The sequence below is a fragment of the Argopecten irradians genome, chromosome 7, assembly GCF_041381155.1.
Source record: "Argopecten irradians isolate NY chromosome 7, Ai_NY, whole genome shotgun sequence".
NCBI classification, from domain to species: domain Eukaryota; kingdom Metazoa; phylum Mollusca; class Bivalvia; order Pectinida; family Pectinidae; genus Argopecten; species Argopecten irradians.
This window is the reverse complement of record NC_091140.1, coordinates 1,965,488-1,988,532: the sequence shown is the minus strand read 5'-3', so window position 1 is coordinate 1,988,532 and position 23,045 is coordinate 1,965,488. Positions and strand designations below refer to the sequence as shown.

At 37.3% G+C, this 23,045-nt stretch overlaps 1 protein-coding gene across 1 annotated transcript in view; it reads left to right on the top strand.

Moving 5' to 3' along the window:
• The window catches only part of LOC138326790 (rho guanine nucleotide exchange factor 17-like), a 36,844-nt gene extending 25,488 nt beyond the window's left edge, over window positions 1-11,356 (top strand). Inside the window, exons 15-20 of the mRNA XM_069272792.1 lie at window positions 2,528-2,614; window positions 2,746-2,813; window positions 4,783-4,931; window positions 6,757-6,931; window positions 7,605-7,778; window positions 8,144-11,356. Coding sequence (XP_069128893.1) covers window positions 2,528-2,614; window positions 2,746-2,813; window positions 4,783-4,931; window positions 6,757-6,931; window positions 7,605-7,778; window positions 8,144-8,445 — 955 coding nt within the window. The 3' untranslated portion in view covers window positions 8,446-11,356. The remainder of the gene's footprint in view (window positions 1-2,527; window positions 2,615-2,745; window positions 2,814-4,782; window positions 4,932-6,756; window positions 6,932-7,604; window positions 7,779-8,143) is intronic.
• Window positions 11,357-23,045: the final 11,689 nt, after the last annotated feature.

Here is a 23,045-nt window from a genome sequence, read left to right as displayed (position 1 = left end):
GCCTCAGGTTACCAGACAGACTCTGAGTCCAGTGACGAAGAGGAGGAAGAGGAGCTGGAGGAGGAAGGAGAGAAAGGAGAAGGAGAGGAAGGAGAGAAAGAGGTAGAGGGAGAGGAGGACACACAACAGGAGAAAGAAGAAGGCAGCAGTGAGACTGTATTTGATAACAAACCCAAGGATCTATACTTAGGAGGTAACGTTGTAATATCAATTGCTGTTTCCTAAATTTTCAATGTAGGTATTTATCAAAACAGAAAACAAAAGCTTCTGTTTAAAATAAAAATGTTTATTATCTGTTGATCATTGTTGTTAAACTTGATTACATTAACTCTTTCCGTACCTTAATGCCGGACTAGGTTCTGGACTGAAAGTCATTATTAGACTCCTCCCAAGACACTTGAATAATATGACTGTGTCTATTGTGTGTTCTGATGAGGTTGGAATTTTGCAGCAATAATGTAGAAAAACAAGAGCTAATGTTGGTGGCATTCACATATTTGTTTGATAACATAGATATTTTTTATTTTTCATGGTTAATATTTTATTGACAGTAGAATGATTGCGATTGTCGTCATATTCAAGCAATTTTGTGGCATGAAAATAATTTTCTTTTCAAAATGTTTGTTATAGACCATGGAAGTTGTTTTTGTGTAAAAATTATTGTGTAACTCATATGTCGTTTGCTGGACACAACCAATCCTAAAGCAGGTAACAAGTATATCTTGTCATCAGTATAAGGCAACGTGGATAAGATAGCACGTTTTTCTGTCGTCTGTATACGACAATGGTACGGAAAGAGTTAATTTCATTTGTTTGGGATCCCAAGCAAAAAAAAATATCGCAAAAGATGTCATTATAAATATTCAGTAATTGGAAACCTTTGTACGTGACGAAACTACGTTAGTTAAGTTTGCCTTGTTCAATTTCTTTTAATATATTACCGATAACTTTATGCCATACTGCTTGTTACAGATTCGGAGGGTAAGGCGAGCCCAGTGTCCCAGCTCATCAACCTTGATCCCTTCACTATGACTGGAAACTGGCTCCAGGACGCCCACAAGAGTACCATGTGGCTAGGCACGGAAGACGGCTGGTAGGCTATCACGACAGGCTGCTATTTAAAGGCCTCTTACGTTTCTGAAAAAAAAAAAAAAATATTATTATCATACCTCATGTTTATAACAATGTCTGTGATTAGTTGAAATGCACACATGACAGGGAAATAAAACGTCATATTTTTCTTGGGGACATAAACATCGTATTACCTGGGGCACATCTATCACACTGAGTTATCTCCCCTTCCAATTGTACAACATTGACAGACGAAGAGTAAAACGTCATTTTTTGCTCTCGCAAGTTTAAGTAATATTTAACCTAAAGTAGCGAATCACAAATTTTTGGTATAACATTTTACGTCCCCATCGGCAATGTGATATGAATGTTTATTTATACCCTCAGATGTAATATTTGCCTCAGACAAGCCTCTGGAAATATTACACCTTCAGGTAAATAAACTTCCATATCACACTGCCACCGGGCCAATAAATACATAATAACAGTTTTAATATCAAAACATCTATATAATATTAAACCTCTATATACTGCCTAAGATGTATGATTCCACTGTGTAAATCAACGTTAACAATGAAGGTTCATTTCATTGTTTTGTCGCTTGGCGTAATGATGGTTAATTAACATGTAATTAGGGTGACGGCAGGAACATAAGACAATCCACATTTATAAATCAATATTTAATTCCTCTCTTTAAGATTGTATAGGAAGTAATGATAAATGTAGTGTCAACGGTAAGCTAATAACTTACAGAACTCTACAAAATTACCAAAGATCATTTTATAGTTATATTTTAGAAATTTTGGTTAAGGTATGTATCTTTAATCAAGAGTCAAGAAGTTTTATTTAGAGTCGCATACATGAGGAACATAATAACATTAGCACTGTAGTGCTATTCTTGCGACAAACATATGTGAAAATATCACAGTACAAACAGGTAATATATATATAGACAGGCAACAATTTAAATATAACAAGCATGCAATAGATACATAATATTTAGTTGGAAACGGCTATCACAGTTTAGCAGAAATAAGAAAATATAATTTAAAGGTAATAACTTAATAATTAAACTTGTATGTCACACAACTTCTTTCTTCTCAACAAGATTTTGTAAAATATGAGGAGAAATATCATTAAAATTTTAAAAACCTCAGAGGCCATTTCTTTCATATGCTTTACATGTAATAAATCAAGTTTGTGCCTCCTTAAAATATCGAAGACTGCGGAAACATAGTCATTGTCAATAAAACAAAGTGCTCTCTCCTGGACTTTTTCCATTTTCCTAGTATTTTCCTAGTAATCACTGGAAAAATATAAAGACAACAAACCTTTGGTATTGTGTTCAGAATTAATCGCTGTCTTTATGTTAATATATAACACTGGAAATAACATGTATAGAAATGTTACCATAGCTACCTTACATTTATATTTATATTCCTTCCTTTTCTTTCAGTATACATATATTCCAATGCACAGACAATATCAAAACCACAAAGAACAAACTGAAGATTCACCATGGATCCCCTGTCTACTGTATAGTGTAAGTATAGGTATCCACAGGGTTTTAACCTTTACTGTTAGAATCATATTCATAACAAACCGTGAGATTTATTTTGGTGTTCGGATGATGTTATAATTGTCACTTATATTGATTTTTATTTTGATTTACAGGTATCTAGACAACAAGGTGTTCGTTTCCTTAGCTAATGGAGACTTGATAGTATACAAAAGAGACTCAGGTACGTATAGTATTTCTGGCCACCACTGAAACATGGTGCAGTTTCAAGGTAAGGGGAGATAATCTAGTACTGAAAAATAACAAAAACATTCTTCAAAAATAAAGATTAGTTCTAGTGAACAACCCACATTATAAAGTTTCAAAGTCATAAAATTTCTTGTGAACAGCCAAAGTCATAAAATTTCTTGTGAACAGCCAAAGTCATAAAAATTCTTGTGAACAGCCAAAGTCATAAAATTTCTTGTGAACAGCCAAAGTCATAAAATTTCTTGTATGAACACATTGTCCTTTTCCTATACTTGTTTATTGCTGCATTCAATAGTACATATGCCATTAGTACTTTTTTCAAACATGGTACAATTTGTTGTAAGAATTGTTTCATACTTCTTTACATCTTTATATCTTGTAAGATTTTTTGTTTGTTTGTTTTTTGAGTTTTACGGCCCATTAACAACTAAGGTCATTTAGGGCCGAACTACATGTCATGCATTAGTTTTAAAGATCCCGATAGAAAATATTGATTGCATCTAAAAGATTAAGATAAGACATAGGCAAGTAAGAACTATTTTGTAAGAAGATTTTATAACCTTGTCATTAATCACTCTTTTTTACAATTAAAATGAAAAACTAGCTTTCATACTTATATCTTTACATGTTTTTATCTCATTGGTAACAACTTACACTTGATGTTATTATAGATGGGATCTGGGACACGGAGAACCCTTACACTCGTACTGTTGGCAGTGTTATCTCCCCTATCAGTCATGTGTTAGCCCGTTATATAATACTTACTTTGTTGTTATAGATGGGATCTGGGACACGGAGAACCCTTACACGTACTTGGGTAGTGTTATCCCCTATCAGTCTGTGTTAGCCTATATAATATTACTTTTGTTGATGGGACGTGTGGGTAGGTGTTAGTGTTCTCCCCTATCAGTCATGTGTTAGCCCGTTATATAATACTTACTTTTGTTGTTATGATGGATAGACGGGAACTTCTGGTGACAACAGTGAGAAACCATTACCTACACTCGTACTGTTGGTAGTGTTATCTCCCCTATCAGTCATGTGTTAGCCCGTTATATAATACTTACTTTTGTTATTATAGATGGGATCTGGGACAGGAGAACCCTTACACTCGTACTGTGGTAGTGTTATCTCCCTGTCTCTCGTGTGTTAGCCCGTTATATAATACTTACTTTTGTTATTATAGATGGGATCTGGGACACGGAGAACCCTTACACTCGTACTGTTGGTAGTGTTATCTCCCCTATCAGTCATGTGTTAGCCCGTTATATAATACTTACTTTTGTTGTTATAGATGGGATCTGGGACACGGAGAACCCTTACACTCGTACTGTTGGTAGTGTTATCTCCCTTTATCAGTCATGTGTTAGCCCGTTATATAATACTTACTTTTGTTGTTATAGATGGGATCTGGGACACGGAGAACCCTTACACTCGTACTGTGGGTAGTGTTATCTCCCCTATCAGTCATGTGTTAGCCCGTTATATAATACTTACTTTTGTTGTTATAGATGGGATCTGGGACACGGAGAACCCTTACACTCGTACTGTTGGTAGTGTTATCTCCCCTATCAGTCGTGTGTTAGCCCGTTATATAATACTTACTTTTGTTATTATAGATGGGATCTGGGACACGGAGAACCCTTACACTCGTACTGTGGGTAGTGTTATCTCCCCTATCAGTCATGTGTTAGCCCGTTATATAATACTTACTTTTGTTGTTATAGATGGGATCTGGGACACGGAGAACCCTTACACTCGTACTGTGGGTAGTGTTATCTCCCCTGTCTCTCGTGTGTTAGCCCGTTATATAATACTTACTTTTGTTATTATAGATGGGATCTGGGACACGGAGAACCCTTACACTCGTACTGTGGGCAGTGTTATCTCCCCTATCAGTCGTGTGTTAGCCCATTATATAATACTTACTTTTGTTATTATAGATGGGATCTGGGACACGGAGAACCCTTACACTCGTACTGTGGGTAGTGTTATCTCCCCTATCAGTCGTATGCTGGCTGTGGCAGGTAAACTTTGGTGTGGCTGTCAAAACGTGATGAATGTCATCAACCCTCTCACACTGCGTATTGAGGTAAGTTATGATGTTCAGTGTATATGTATTTAAATCAATTAGATTCATTTGGGTTGTAAGTTTGTTCTCATGTTGGGCAGTTGACAGTTACTAAATATATGCGTAGAACGGTGGTTTTTCTCTGGTTACTGCGACTTTCCTCCTTCACCTTAACCTGCCATGGCCTTAAATGATCCGCCAGGCTGTTGACGCTTAACAACCCAAACCAAACCTGAAAGATACAAACTTTAAAATCTACATATGTAATCTAGAACCTACTTGAACAAAGGAATCGGGTGTGATATAAGTTTTGTATAAAATCTTATGTACACGCAATGTTCAAGTTGTCCGATTACTTTGGTTATTCTGACGTCCTACAGAATTAGGATATTACAAGCCTGACAATAGTACAGCTGTAGTTATACTGACGATAGTACAGCTGTAGTTATACTGACGATAGTACAGCTGTAGTTCTGACGATAGTACAGCTGTAGTTCTGCTGACAATGGTACAGCTGTAGATCTGCTGACGATAGTACAGCTGTAGTTCTGCTGACGATGGTACAGCTGTAGATCTGCTGACGATAGTACAGCTGTAGATCTGCTGACGATAGTACAGCTGTAGTTCTGACGATAGTACAGCTGTAGTTCTGCTGACGATGGTACAGCTGTAGATCTGCTGACGATAGTACAGCTGTAGATCTGCTGACGATAGTACAGCTGTAGTTCTGACGATAGTGCAGCTGTAGTTCTGCTGATGATAGTACAGCTGTAGTTCTGACGATAGTACAGCTGTAGTTCTGCTGACGATAGTACAGCTGTAGTTCTGCTGACGATAGTACAGCTGTTGTTCTGCTGACGATAGTACAGCTGTAGTTCTGATGACGAAAGTACAGCTGTAGTTCTGATGACGATAGTACAGCTGTAGTTCTGATGACGATAGTACAGCTGTAGTTCTGATGACGATAGTACAGCTGTAGTTCTGCTGACAATAGTACAGCTGTAGTTCTGACAAAAGTGCAGCTGTAGTTCTGCTGACGATAGTGCAGCTGTAGTTCTGACGACGATAGTACAGCTGTAGTTCTGACCGACGGTAGTACAGCTGTACTTCTGTTGACAATAGTACAACTGTAGTTCTGCTGACGATAGTACAGCTATAGTTCTGATGACGATAGTACAGCTGTAGTTCTGATGACGATAGGACAGCTGTAGTTCTGATGACGATAGTACAGCTGTAGTTCTTCTGACGATAGTACAGCTGTAGTTCTGATTATGATAGTACAGCTGTAGTTCTGCTGACGATAGTACAGTTGTAGTTCTTCTGACGATAGTACAGCTGTAGTTCTGATGATGATAGTACAGCTGTAGTTCTGCTGACGATAGTACAGTTGTAGTTCTGATTATGATAGTACAGCTGTAGTTCTGATTACGATAGTACAGCTGTAGTTCTGATGACGATAGTACAGCTGTAGTTCTGATGACGATAGTACAGCTGTAGTTCTTCTGACGATAGTACAGCTGTAGTTCTGATTATGATAGTACAGCTGTAGTTCTGCTGACGATAGTACAGTTGTAGTTCTTCTGACGATAGTACAGCTGTAGTTCTGATGATGATAGTACAGCTGTAGTTCTGATGACGATAGTACAGCTGTAGTTCTGACAATAGTACAGCTGTAGTTCTGATGACGATAGTACAGCTGTAGTTCTGATGACGATAGTACAGCTGTAGTTCTGATGATGATAGTACAGCTGTAGTTCTGCTGACGATAGTACAGTTGTAGTTCTTCTGACGATAGTACAGTTGTAGTTCTGCTGACGATAGTACAGCTGTAGTTCTGCTGTTACAGACCACGTTCCAGGTGACGACCGACTCCAGTCGCTGTATCCAGTGCCTCGTGTGTGCAGGGCAGGGTGTGTGGCTCGCCTCTCAGCACAGCTCCAAGATCTCTCTCTACCACGCCACGTCCTTCGAACCACTGATGGAAGTCAACATAGCTCACTCTGTGGCCCAGAAGCTTCAGTGTAAGTGACCAGGGTCTACTACTATCAAACATCTCAAAGATCAGGGAATTCTCAAACACAGCATCATATGTATGGAAAACAATGATTGAGGAAATCTCAGTTTTCATAAAATTTGTTGTTCACGGGTCCAGTCTCATCAATACTCATTAACTATAATGAATTTCTTAACGTCATATAGGAAACATTACGAAAGTGGAAGAAAGCTCCCTTTACTTCTTTAATGCTCTCCTATTTAGAAAAATTTGAAGTTAAGAATTCCTTAAAGTTAAGAAATATTGTAACTGCAGGGCCCACTCCAAAATATTCTGCATATTACCACAAGCCCTCTACCTCTGGGTTGCGAGTTGGATTTTCTCCGGTTGATCTGTTGATCAGTTGTATATCAGTTATACATAAGTTATACATGAGTTTGCTAGGATTAAAAGGGATCAAACAAAGCAACACTGAACAATCATTGAACATTCTCTTTAAAGACTACAAAGATAGTTTTTTCTACAAAATCATATCATTGCTATTATTCCAATATTATCACATGTCAATTAGGTTTATATCCCTCTCAAATGCAATAAGGAAAAAAAACACCTAAATTATGATTTAAAATGTGGTGGTTATCCAATATGTGATGACATATTATTGATTGGTGATATATGAGGTATGTTTGTCTGACTTACAGCGGCTGACGACATCATTCGACAACACAAGGCGGCTTGCCTGAGGATCACGGCTCTGTTAGTGTGTAAAGACCTGTTATGGGTAGGCACAAGTGCTGGAGTGATCCTGACCATACCAATGCCCCGCATCACATCAACCTCTACACGCGGCTCCATCTCAACCCCATCAGTTACAGGTAAGTGTTCCTGAACCACCTCCACACGCGGCTCCATCTCAACCCCGTCAGTTACAGGTAAGTGTTCCTGAACCACCTCCGCACGCGGCTCCATCTCAACCCCGTCAGTTACAGGTAAGTGTTCCTGAACCACCTCCACACGCGGCTCCATCTCAACCCCGTCAGTTACAGGTAAGTGTTCCTGAACCACCTCCACACGCGGCTCCATCTCAACCCCGTCAGGTATAGATAAGTGTTCCCCAACCACCTCCACACGCGGCTCCATCTCAATCCCATCAGTTACAGGTAAGTGTTCCCCGACCACCGCCACACACGTTTCTCATTTGTTGATGTATTACCTGATACGATTGACTTGTCTATTTCAGGCCTTGTCTTTGGTCACACAGGACATGTAAGGTTTCTGACATGTGTAGAACTAACAGCTCCGTCGTCCCCGACAACACCAAAACCAAAAACTGAGGAGGAAGAAACAGATGATAAACCAGAAAATCTTGCAATTCATGACATTCATAGGCGATCGTCGATGGCCGCCACAACAGCTACCATGGCAACAAGGATGTTGGTTATAAGTGGTGGTGACGGATATGAAGACTTCCGCAATAATTCCACCAATGAGGTGGCGGGGCGTGATGATAGCACAAATCACCTGTTACTATGGCAGGTGTAGACTGGATATAATGATAATTATTTTAATTTCGGGTTTAGTATCAGCAATAATACTACGTCTTCTGGAGTGTATGAATGACGACGTGGTGGTCGTTGATTTATTTACAAGTGTGAATGAAGAGGACTACCAGAGATGTGACAAATTTTTGTGCCTGTGTTATTTGCTAATTTTAGCCTTGGGTGGATTCAAGGATCTATATTTAGATCGGAGGATTTATATTTAGATTGGAGAATCTATATTTAGATTGGAGGATCTATACTTGTGATATTGAGATCCTCAACAATCTTTCATGTTAAATTTGTTGTGAACTGTGACATTTCTGGAGAAAAAATGTCTCGTCACAAATTCTACAATCAAAGATTTTTTTCCAATAATATGGAATGGGCTGTGAGATACAAGTGATGTCATTTTGGAGCGAAGAGTTAAAATCAAACCTTTTAATCGCTCACTAACAACTCTCTCAAAACTTGATATGTTGTGATGATTATTTGTTTATTTGTGTTTGTTGTCATGTTAAACCAAAATTCTTAAAGCTGCAAGCTACGTTTGATGCTTCACGGCAAAAATGAAACTGAAACCCAAATTGAGGTGCTGATTCGGGGAGGATGACAATGGTGCTATGGTTACAGAAAAAGATATATTTACATGTAGTATTAGGTTTGAATAACAGGTGTTATAATGTGGCAGAAAGTCAGGCAATCTAAATAAGGTGCTATAAAGATTTTAATCTATGCATTATGTGCAAGATCAACCAAATTTTTCAATCACAATTTTGTCACGGGATACAATTTCATTTTATTATAATTGTCTTACATCGAGGTTTGATCATAGTCTAATGGTAAGGACGTTGATGATACGTTTGAATTTCATTGATAAACAATTCATATCATACTTTGGATTTGTCTGCTATGTTGTGTTTTCTGGATGTTGATACAGATGGCTATTATTTAATTAATCATGTAAAAAACAAGATGAGTTGCAAATTTATGCAATTTTACATGTAGTGCTAGATAAAGTTTAAAGTGAGGTATATATATCATGTGATAAAAAAGTCATATTTGATTTGATTGGCTAAGCCGAAATTACAGATACTTGTAGTGAAATATGTCACTTTTTATTGGCCAAGCACAAAGTAAAGTCTTACGATATTTTTCTGATCCTGAAATAGGGACTGAATATTACACCTAATTATTCTAACCATTTTTTTTTCTTACTGATTCATTAGGGCAACAACTTTCTGTAGTGGACCAAGTCACAAATTAGAGAGTAATATCAGTGTAACACAGTGCTTCCCTTAGTAACATCACACATAATAAAGTCTGTTTACACTTAAATCGGTTTCCTTGAAATGCAATTTATTTTGATCTAATGCACATGTTTTGAAGAAACATTTCTTAGATTATCTCCCCTTAGACGTTTATTTCATAGATAATATGGAAATTTAAAACTACACTTAAGTAATGGATGATAATGACCGGATATTCTTCACAAATTTTGTTTTTAAAAATTATGAAATATCATTAATACAAGCAACTTCAACAAAAGATTATGTAAGTTTGTGATTGTTTTAAGTTACTCATTTTAAAGTTATCCATTTTGTTTAAAAAAATTTCTTTCTCATATTTTGTATTATTTTTATTGGAATAAAATATTTTATCAGACTTGGCACACAGCAAAAACTCCAAGATGGTTAAAAAAATTCTGAAAAAAACCCACCAACTTATAAGTAACTTAAGTTGTTTTTATGGTTTGTTTGATGGAAATAAACAATACATTTTCTATGATACACAATATAAATACTAAGGCTGTTTGTTGAACCCATTTTTGGTTGAAAGATAACCAAAAATTTTACCAGAGTGTGAATGAAATTCACGTAGACAGTATCTTTATTATCTACAGTTAAAAAACATTATAAAAGATGAGTTCCTGAATATTTGGTCTCATTTTTCAAATCCCTGAAAACATTATCAATTATGATAGCTATTAAGTATTTCACAATTTATGATTTTTAAGATAATTCTGAGAAAGAGATAAATCACCTTACCTGGTAAACGTCAAGGTACATGTACTTGATCAATTTATTTAGTAATACAAATCTCCTACACTTGCCGAACCTGAGTAAAATACAAAAAATAAAAGATAATGTTAGTGTAATTACACGGGAAGCCATGTTTAAGATTAGCTGCTTACCTGTATCACTGATCAGCATTGTGTTCATGGTTATCCTGGACATTTTTCACACTTTATTTTTATCACATTCTAGAAGCACAAATGTTTTAATTTGAAGTTTCATGAAGCATACAAACTGCCGATATTGTACGATTTTAACTTAGTGATGTGAGGATTTATTTTATGTCATAATTATTATAGATTTTTTGTTTATTTTTCGTTGTATATTTTGTACATAGTCATTCTGAATGTGATCAAACTGTTATTCATTCTGTATAATAAGGATAGAACTATGTACATAGGTAAGTATAACAAAATTATGTAACAATTTATTTATAAACTGTATATAAATGGGATGCACCCTCAACTTAAAGCAATATATCGATGGATGACATTAACCGTGTATAGTGCTTGTTTTATGAACTATTTATCAGACGTTTTATCATGCTTTTCTAGTCTAGCTTTGTACATATATGTATATATATTTTGTGTTTAAGCACAAAGATAGTGTATTTATGTGAGTTTGGCGGTAGTGTATTAACCCAAATTAGCTGATGACTAAACTTTACTAGATGTGTTAGACTGTGGCAGTGAAATCACGCTCCGTCGGCGTGTGGCAATAACATTTCAGTGTTGACTAACTGTATACTTGTTTGTGTGTCCAGTCAGCAATATATCCCCACCACAAACCACAGATATTACAGAGTTATCTCCCCACCAAAACCACACTATACAACCACATCTATTAACCATGGCGTATTTTGTTATCTGTAAACTATTCCAGATGTTAGCATTCCCAGATGTTAGAGTGATATCTGCCCTATGTTTTCAAGCACATAATTTTTTCAGAGACTATAATTTGAATTTCATTCTCAAAATAATTATGGAATAATCTCTACTTACCAGCAAGGGCAGATAACTGTGTATTACTGTTTTCTGTTTATCTTTAAGTCCCAAATGTATAAGTATTCTTATGCCGGAATGTAAGGCCAATCTTTCTTTACGTTTTTAAATTCTGAAACAAAACAGCCTTCATATATATATTGTCACCTTGGGATGTTCACACGACACACAGCCAACCTATTTAAATCGCTTTTCGTCTATAGTCCATCGGTCCATCCTTCTGTCCTTTCATCGGTCCATCCAATAACAGTTTTTGTTACCACTAATTCTCGAAAGGTACTGAAGGGATCTTTCTCAAATTTCATATGTAGGTTCCCCTAGGACCCTAGTTTTGCATATTGCATTTTAGGATTGATTGGTCAACAAAATGGCCGACCCGCCACCATCTTGGATTTTGATAGTTAAAGTTTGTTACCGCTATTTCTCAGAAAATGCTGAATGCTGGATTCTTCTCAAATTTCACATGTAGGTTACCCTAGGGCCCTGATTGGGCATATTACATTTTGGGACTGATCGGTCAACATGATTGCCGCTTGGCAGCCATCTTGGATTTTGATAGTTGGAGTTTGTTACCGTTATTTCTCTGAAAATAATAAAGGGATCTCTCAAATTTCATATGTAGGTTCCCCCAGGGTCCTAGTTGTGCATATTGCATTTTGTAAATGCATGATAGGTCAACAAGACGGCCTACCGGACACCATCTTAGATTTTGATAGTTTCAGAAATCACTGAAGGGATCTCTTTGAAATTCCATACATAGGTTCCCCTTGGGCCCTTTCTGTGCATAGTACCTTTTAGACTGATTGGTGAACAAGATGGCAAACCAGCCACCATCTTGGATTTCATTGTTGAAGTCTGTTACCGCTGTTTCTCAGAAAGTACTGAATAGATCTGTCTCAAATTTTATATGTATTATGTTTGGAAAAGTTTGAAAAGCAGAGTAAATATCCCTCTTTCCATTGTCAGGCATAGATCATTCTTTGGTGGGCGCCAAAATTCCTATGGGATCATTTGTTGTATCAATGATAAATTTCTTTTTCTGTTTATCAAGCTATTGTCGTCATGCTTTCATGAATCTTGGTTGGCACACATACATTTATAAGATCTTTGTTGACTTTAACTTTAAATATCCCACAAAATCCCTGAATCCATTTACACAAATTACAACCATGCAGAGTTATCTGTCCTTACACTCACCTCTGTTAACCTGTTAAATAACGATTTGGGATATATGATAAAATGTTTAGTTTTCACCTGTGGTGTTGTTTGTTCACTTTCCGGATTTCACAATATAATTTGATCATTCAGTATTAAGATATACAATATTGATCTGAATATGATGTCTGCCATTTAAAAAACATTACTGTGACGTGATGTACTGAACAATCGTAATGATATAATACTCTTTGATCCAAGGTCACCTGATGGCCAGTTCAAGGTCACCAGATGGCCAGTTCAAGGTCACCAGATGGCCAGTTCAAGGTCACCTGATAGCCAGTTCAAGGTCAACTGATGGCCAGTTCGAGGTCACCTGATGGCCATTTCAAGGTCAACAGATGGCCAGTTCAAGGTCACCTGATGGCCAGTTCATGATCACCAGGTGACCAGTCCGTGAGCTGTTAACAGAAGTGAATGTAGGACTGTAATGAATTCTGGGAGAAAATGTGGAGACAATCTCTCTATCTTGATTTAACTATTTGCATCAGAGATATGATTACAATATGTTTGTACAGATTTAACTCGGTTGTTGAGTATATCCAGTTGAACTAACACTTTATCCTAGTGCTGTGTTGTTATTTTAGTGTACCAACTCTGGCTCTTCATATCTTTGTCATATTGAGTGATATGCCCGATGCTAATGTCTTTCTTAATGTTTCTTACTTTCCTGGTCCCCTCCTTCTTCTTTCTCTGTTTCTCTATTTGTCATTCCTCCTCTTTCTTTCTTTCTTTTTAATGATTTTACTGTCATAGTAAATAAACCTTTTCTTCCCTTTCTAACTTCACAGTTTTAACACTGTGTTTTTCCTATGTAAATCTGTCTATCTCTCCTTTCTCGGCTTCACAATTCATATACTTTGTCTGTGATGTGTTTGTCATTAGTTTTAATAGTTGTTCCTTTTTGTGTAATACTATTCAGATACATCCTGAATTCCTCCCTCAGATTTTTCCATCTCTCAAGATTTTCCTTATTATTTGAGCATATACTTTTACTTTGAATTTTTCCCTAGGACCCCTCCCAAAGCTTTTCATTCCATATACCCAAAGTTTCACAGGAAAAGCTATTTTACCATTTTGGGTTAAAAGCAACAATTAACAAACAAACAAAATGTGTAATCTTGTGTTTGGAAAAGCAAAGGAACATCAGGTTTACATAACAAAAAAGTTCATCAAAATGAATTTTTAATTGTTATTGCAATAGAAAGCTTTTCGAATTGTCTCCCTTTAATAAATCAGTGATCTGCCCCATCATGATGTTTTGATATTTTGATAACTTAGCACGATAAGTTTAAATTTTGAAATTTGGCATTGTGAATCCGTGTATATCTCTATTGTTTTCTCTCATAGATAAGTAGTGGGTTTTTTCTCTGTGCTTCTATAAAATGTCATAGGAAATTTTTCTTTTATCATTTATGGTAAACCTTCACCAATTATCTCCCTTTATCTGTCAATTTAAATAGTTAACTCCCTTTAATCCCTTTTTATGTATTTTATGTAGATTTTACTGTTTCTTAACTTCCCATTTCTTAGCTTTAACACCCCCATGTATGTATTTGAACCAAGTTCAGTTTATACCACAGGATTTAATTAGCAGCAGCGCCTTTTTCTTAGTTGTCATGACTTCTGGATAAACAATCCAAGCCACATTTGTTTGTCACTGTTGTTTTGCTGTATTTTATTTTTAAAGCCTGTATTTGTTGACTGTGTATAAACATCAAACTTGATGATTTGATACTAATTTTGTTGCCTCAGCTGTTAGTGACCATATTGAATTGTGTATATATAACTGTTAAGGAGATGATATTTGTTGTGTGTAATACCACACGAGTAAATCCAGCATTTCATTATTGCAATGCCAAAGACTGTAACTACCGACTTGTTGTCATCATTCACTCAGGGCAACCCCATTGTATGACTCACCACTGTATTCCACCAGAATTTATTCTCAATTTTCTCTCTTTTACCTTTAATTATCTCCCTCATATCATAGGTTATCTCCCTTCAACTATTTTCCCTTACACAAATAGTGACTTATCTCCGGTATACCATTGATTATCTTCTTTACACCATAGGTTATCTCCCTTCAACTATTTTCCCTTACACAAATAGTGACTTATCTCCGGTATACCATTGATTATCTCCCTTACAACATGGGTTATCTCCCTTCCACTATTTTACCCTTACACAAATAGTGACTTATCTCCCTTATACCATTGATTGTCTCCATTACATCATAGGTTATCTCCCTTCAACTATTTTTTCACTTACAGAAATAGTGACTTATCTTCCTTATACTATTAATTGTCTCTTACACCATAGGTTATCTCCCTTCAACTATTTTTTCACTTACACAAATAGTGACATATCTCCCTTATACTATTAATTGTCCTCTTTACACCATAGGTTATCTCCCTTCAACCTTCCCCCCCTCCCCTTAAACAAATAGTGACTTATCTCCCTTATACCATTAATTATCTCCCTTATACTATTAAATATTTCTCTTCAACTATTGATTAATTCTCTTACACAAATAGTGATTTGTCTCACTTCTACCATTCATCATATTTCTTACACCATTGGTTATCTCCCTTCACTAATTCCAATAGTAACTTATCTCCCTTCTACCATTCTTTTAAATCTATGACCTCATTAGCTACTTCCCATCATATGAATAATGATTTCTCCCATACCATTGGCTATTACCCTTTTACCATGAATTGTAGCAAATTTTCATCTAAAATGAGATACATTCTTTTCTATGAATTTTGTGGACTATGAATTTTCTCAATGTATTCAGCAATGTTATTCACAATATGAATTGTAATTCAATTTTTAATGCATGTGACTGAAGAGTGTATTTTTATAAAATACATTTACTACTAAGGTTTTAATATAAATTTGATTAATTTAGACTCCATCAAACCAGATGAAAATTTCCAATCAAGTTTAGAGAGTAAAGAAAATGCAATGGTTGACTATCCTGTATAGAGTACAGTGGTTGTCTATCTTGTATAGAGTACAGTGGTTGTCTATCCTGTATAGAGTACAGTGGTTGTCTATCCTGTATAGAGTACAGTGGTTGTCTATCCTGTATAGAGTACAGTGGTTGTCTATCCTGTATAGACTACAGTGGTTGTCTATCCTGTATAGAGTACAGTGGTTGTCTATCCTGTATAGAGTACATGTTGTCTAGTGTGATTGTCTATCCTGTATAGAGTATACAGTGGTTGTCTATCCTGTATAGAGTACAGTGGTTGTCTATCCTGTATAGACTACAGTGGTTGTCTATCCTGTATAGAGTACAGTGGTTGTCTATCATGTATAGAGTACAGTGATTGTCTATCCTGTATAGAGGATACAGTGGTTGTCTATCCTGTATAGAGTACAGTGGTTGTCTATCCTGTATAGAGTACAGTGGTTGTCTATCCTGTATAGACTACAGTGGTTGTCTATCCTGTATAGACTACAGTGGTTGTCTATCCTGTATAGAGTACAGTGGTTGTCTATCCTGTATAGAGTACAGTGGTTGTCTATCCTGTATAGAGGGTACAGTGGTTGTCTACCCTGTATAGAGTACAGTGGTTGTCTATCCTGTATAGAGTACAGTGGTTGTCTATCCTGTATAGAGTACAGTGGTTGTCTATCCTGTATAGAGTACAGTGGTTGTCTATCCTGTGTAGAGTACAGTGGTTGTCTACCTGTACAGTGGTATCCTGTATAGAGTACAGTGGTTGTCTATCCTGTATAGAGTGCAGTGGTTGTCTATCCTGTATAGACTACAGTGGTTGTCTATCCTTCATAGACTACAGTGGTTGTCTATCCTGTATAGAGTACAGTGGTTGTGTCTAGCCCTGTATAGAGGGTACAGTGGTTGTCTATCCTGTATAGAGTACAATGTTTGTCTATCCTATATAGACTACAGTGGTTGTCCACTTGTATAGAGTACAGTGGTTGTCTATCCTGTATAGAGGGTACAGCGGTTGTCTATCCTGTATAGAGTACAGTGGTTGTCTATCCTGTATAGAGAGTACAGTGGTTGTCTATCCTGTATAGAGTACAGTGGTTGTCTATCCTGTATAGAGTACAGTGGTTGTCTATCCTGTATAGAGTACAGTGGTTGTCTATCCTGTATAGAGTACAGTGGTTGTCTATCCTGTATAGAGTACAGTGGTTGTCTATCCTGTATAGAGTACAGTGGTTGTCTATCTATAGAGTACAGTGGTTGTCTATCCTGTATAGAGTACAGTGGTTGTCTATCCTGTGTAGAGTACAGTGGTTGTCTATCCTGTATAGAGTACAGTGGTTGTCTATCCTGTATAGAGTACAGTGGTTGTCTATCCTGTATAGAGTACAGTGGTTGTCTATCCTGTATAGAGTACAGTGGTTGTCTATCCTGTATAGAGTACAGTGGTTGTCTATCCTGTATAGAGTACAGTGGTTGTCTATCCTGTATAGAGTACAGTGGTTGTCTATCCTGTATAGACTACAGTGGTTGTCTATCCTGTATAGAGTACAGTGGTTGTCTATCCTGTATAGAGTAACAGTGGTTGTCTATCTGTATAGAGTACAGTGGTTGTCTATCCTGTATAGAGGGTACAGTGGTTGTCTATCCTGTATAGACTACAGTGGTTGTCTATCCTGTATAGAGTACAGTGGTTGTCTATCCTGTATAGAGGTTGTCTATCCTGTAGTACAGTGTTGTCTATCTATAGATACAGTATCCTTAGAGTACAGTGGTTGTCTATCCTGTATAGAGCATACAGTGGTTGTCTATCCTTTATAGAGTACAGTGGTTGTCTATCTTGTATAGAGTACAGTGGTTGTATATCATGTATAGAGTACAGTGATTGCCTATCCTGTATAGAGGATACAGTGGTTGTCTATCCTGTATAGAGTACAGTACAGAGTACAGTTTGTCTATCCTGTATAGAGTACAGTGGTTGTCTATCCTGTATAGAGTACAGTGGTTGTCTATCCTGTATAGAGTACAGTGTGTCTATCCTGTATAGACTACAGTGGTTGTCTATCCTGTATAGAGTACAGTGGTTGTCTATCCTGTATAGAGTACAGTGGTTGTCTATCCTGTATAGAGTACAGTGGTTGTCTATCCTGTATAGAGTACAGTGGTTGTCTATCCTGTATAGAGTACAGCGTGTTGTCTATCCTGTATAGAGGATACAGTGGTTGTCTATCCTGTATAGAGTACAGTGGTTGTCTATCCTGTATAGAGTACAGTGGTTGTCTATCCTGTATAGACTACAGTGGTTGTCTATCATGTATAGAGTACAGTGGTTGTCTATCCTGTATAGAGGGTACAGTGGTTGTCTATCCTGTATAGAGTACAGTGGTTGTCTATCCTGTATAGAGTACAGTGGTTGTCTATCCTGTATAGAGTACAGTGGTTGTCTATCCTGTATAGAGTACAGTGGTTGTCTATCCTGTATAGAGTACAGTGGTTGTCTATCCTGTATAGAGTACAGTGGTTGTCTATCCTGTGTAGAGTACAGTGGTTGTCTATCCTGTATAGAGTACAGTGGTTGTCTATCCTGTATAGAGTACAGTGGTTGTCTATCCTGTATAGACTACAGTGGTTGTCTATCCTGTATTGAGTACAGTGGTTGTCTATCCTGTATGAGTACAGTGGTTGTCTACTGTATAGAGGGTACAGTGGTTGTCTATCCTATATAGAGAACAGTGGTTGTCTATCATGTATAGAGTACAGTGGTTGTCTATCCTGTATAGAGCATACAGTGGTTGTCTATCCTTTATAGAGTACAGTGGTTGTCTATCCTGTATGGAGGGTACAGTGGTTGTCTATCCTGTATAGAGTACAGTGGTTGTCTATCCTGTATAGAGTACAGTGGTTGTCTATCCTATATAGACTACAGTGGTTGTCCACTTGTATAGAGTAAAGTGGTTGTCTATCCTATATAGAGTACAGTGGTTGTCTATCCTGTATAGAGTACAGTGGTTGTCTATCCTGTATAGAGTACAGTGGTTGTCTATCCTGTATAGAGTACAGTGGTTGTCTATCCTGTATAGAGTACAGTGGTTGTCTATCCTGTATAGAGTACAGTGGTTGTCTATCCTGTATAGAGGATACAGTGGTTGTCTATCCTGTATAGACTACAGTGGTTGTCTATCCTGTATAGACTACAGTGGTTGTCTATCCTGTATAGACTACAGTGGTTGTCTATCCTGTATAGAGTACAGTGGTTGTCTATCCTGTATAGAGTACAGTGGTTGTCTATCCTGTATAGAGTACAGTGGTTGTCTATCCTGTATAGAGTACAGTGGTTGTCTATCCTGTATAGAGGGTACAGTGGTTGTCTATCCTGTATAGAGTACAGTGGTTGTCTATCCTGTATAGAGGGTACAGTGGTTGTCTATCCTGTATAGAGGGTACAGTGGTTGTCTATCCTGTATAGAGTACAGCGGTTGTCTATCCTGTATAGAGTACAGTGGTTGTCTATCCTGTGTAGAGTACAGTGGTTGTCTATCCTGTATAGAGTACAGTGGTTGTCTATCCTGTATGGAGGGTACAGTGGTTGTCTATCCTGTATAGAGTACAGCGGTTGTCTATCCTGTATAGAGTACAGTGGTTGTCTATCCTGTATAGAGTACAGTGGTTGTCTATCCTGTATAGAGTACAGTGGTTGTCTATCCTGTATAGACTACAGTGGTTGTCTATCCTGTATAGAGTACAGTGGTTGTCTATCCTGTATAGAGAGGTACAGTGGTTGTCTATCCTGTATAGAGTACAGTGGTTGTCTATCCTGTATAGAGTACAGTGGTTGTCTATCCTGTATAGAGGGTACAGTGGTTGTCTATCCTGTATAGAGGGTACAGTGGTTGTCTATCCTGTATAGACTACAGTGGTTGTCTATCCTGTATAGAGTACAGTGGTTGTCTATCCTGTATAGACTGCAGTGGTTGTCTATCCTGTATAGAGTACAGTGGTTGTCTATCCTGTATAGACTACAGTGGTTGTCTATCCTGTATAGAGTACAGTGGTTGTCTATCCTGTATAGAGTACAGTGGTTGTCTATCCTATATAGAGTACAGTGGTTGTCTATCCTGTATAGAGTACAGTGGTTGTCTATCCTGTATAGAGTACAGTGGTTGTCTATCCTGTATAGAGTACAGTGGTTGTCTATCCTGTATAGAGTACAGTGGTTGTCTATCCTGTATAGAGTACAGTGGTTGTCTATCCTGTATAGAGTACAGTGGTTGTCTATCCTGTATAGAGTACAGTGGTTGTCTTTCCTGTATAGAGTACATTGGTTGTTTATCCTGTATAGACTACAGTGGTTGTCTATCATGTATAGAGTACAGTGATTGTCTATCCTGTATAGAGTACAGCGGTTGTCTATCCTGTATAGACTACAGTGGTTGTCTATACTGTATAGACTACAGTGGTTGTCTATCCTGTATAGAGTACAGTGGTTGTCTATCCTGTATAGAGTACAGTGGTTGTCTATACTGTATAGAGTACAGTGGTTGTCTATCCTGTATAGAGTACAGTGGTTGTCTACCCTGAGTAAGTGTGATGGACGATGTCGGAAATAATAGTGCTTGTGTGGTGTAGGTAGTATGTCTCTGTGTATATTGCTATGTGTCAGTGGATACGATGTCAACGATTGTCGTTACATCATCTAATAAAATTGTTAAATTGTCGTCGGCTTTGATATTTTATTTATTACACATTAAGTCAACATTAGAACTACACACGGAATGAAATCATAAGATAAAAAACGTTCTGAGCAGAGAAATTTGTTAGAATGGCTTGATATGCAGCTTGAGACAGACCAAAATAAAATAACAATGATGTATGGATTTAGTGCTATATGTCGTTGAAACATGGTGGCTTGTTCATAGAAACATGGCCATAAAATTAGATGATTTTTCCGGAATTATGCCCCTGAATTCAGATGTCTTGTTCTTGAAAACATACTCATGATACAAAATATCTTTGATTTCGGGAGCATGCCCTTGAAACAAAATGTCTTTTTCCTCGGAAACATGTCCTTGAAGCAATGTGGCTTGTTCCTTGAAACAAGATATATTGTTTCTAGACAACATGCCTTTGAAAACAGATATTTTTCCTTGAAACATGCTTTTGAAACAGGGAGGCTTGTGCATTGAAACATGCCCTCGAAACAATGTCTTTTTTCCTTGAAAACATGCTATTGAAACCAGATATGTTGTTTCTGGAAACATGTCCTTGAAACAAGATATGAAGTAGGGGTGCGTAATTTCTTATTTTGCCATTCATTCCAAATCAAAAAGACTGACTTGCATCGGCTGCTGTACAAGTGCTTCACAACACAACACACGAGTATATTACCGAATATGCGCTGACGTATCACTGCGCATAGGAGCTGTTATTAAACGGGTTTGAGGAACGTAATTTCGCACACCAATCAAACTTCCTTGTTTTTGCAGAAAATAATTTTTTCAGACATTTTATGGACGAACAACATCATAAACAAAAATTAAGTACAGTTCCAATCTTGAAATGACATCTAAGTCCAATTATATTTCGATGAAAAAGTGACATCTCGGCGCCATTTTCGCTACAAAATGTAAATGAGGTCAAGAAAGGCATGGGGTGTCCACAGAAAACATGTTTTCCGCTATTTTTTCATACGGTTTTCGTTATATTCTAAAAAAAAGGGATAATTTTATGTCAAAAGATTTATTTTCTTTAAATATTTTTACTGAAATTGGCCGTATTATTCAGATTTCTTTTTCAAAACAAACTTATCATAAAAAAGTTCAACTTGATATGACAAAATCATAGTGAGAGGCCTCCTTTAGTTATAACATAAACAACAGAGCAAATCTTTCTGATATTTAAAGGAAAATCGCAAAATGTCGCCAGATGTGCGAAATTACGTACCCTTACTCCATTGTTACTAGCCAATATGGCATCGAAGCAAGATTTCTTGTTCCTAAAAGCATGTCATTGAACCAAGATGACTTGTTCCCGGTAAAATGCATTGAAACAAGATGTCTTGTATCTTGAAACATGTCCTTGAAACCAAATAAATTGGTCCTGGGAACATCTCTTAAAATAATATTTCTTGTTTTTGAAACCATGTCCCTCTACCGAAAATGTCTTTACCTGGAAACATGTCCTCTACCGAAAATGTCTTTACCCTGGAAACATGTCCTCTTGACCGAAGATGTCTCTATCCTGGAAGCATCCTTTTGACCGAAGATGTCTTTACCTGGAAACATGCCCTTGACCGAAGATGTCTTTACCCTGGAAACATGCCCTTGACCGAAGATGTCTTTACCCTGGAAACATGTCCTCTACCGAAAATGTCTTTACCCTGGAAACATGTCCTCTTGACCGAAAATGTCTTTACCCTGGAAACATGTCCTCTACCGAAAATGTCTTTACCTGGAAACATGTCCTCTACCGAAAATGTCTTTACCTGGAAACATGTCCTCTACCGAAAATGTCTTTACCTGGAAACATGCCCTTGACCGAAGATGTCTTTACCTGGAAACATGTCCTCTACCGAAAATGTCTTTACCTGGAAACATGTCCTCTACCGAAAATGTCTTTACCTGGAAACATGCCCTTGACCGAAGATGTCTTTACCTGGAAACATGTCCTCTACCGAAAATGTCTTTACCCTGGAAACATGTCCTCTACCGAAAATGTCTTTACCCTGGAAACATGTCCTCTACCGAAAATGTCTTTACCTGGAAACATGTCCTCTACCGAAAATGTCTTTACCTGGAAACATGTCCTCTACCGAAAATGTCTTTACCTGGAAACATGCCCTTGACCGAAAATGTCTTTACCCTTTGAAACATGTCCTCTACCGAAAATGTCTTTACCCTGGAAACATGTCCTCTACCGAAAATGTCTTTACCTGGAAACATGTCCTCTACCGAAAATGTCTTTACCTGGAAACATGTCCTTACCGAAAATGTCTTTACCTGGAAACATGTCCTCTACCGAAAATGTCTTTACCTGGAAACATGTCCTCTACCGAAAATGTCTTACCGAAACATGTCCTCTACCGAAAATGTCTTTACCTGGAAACATGTCCTCTACCGAAAATGTCTTTACCTGGAAACATGTCCTCTACCGAAAATGTCTTTACCTGGAAACATGTCCTCTACCGAAAATGTCTTTACCTGGAAACATGTCCTCTACCGAAAATGTCTTTACCTGGAAACATGTCCTCTACCGAAAATGTCTTTACCTGGAAACATGTCCTCTACCGAAAATGTCTTTACCTGGAAACATGTCCTCTACCGAAAATGTCTTTATACCCTGGAAACATGTC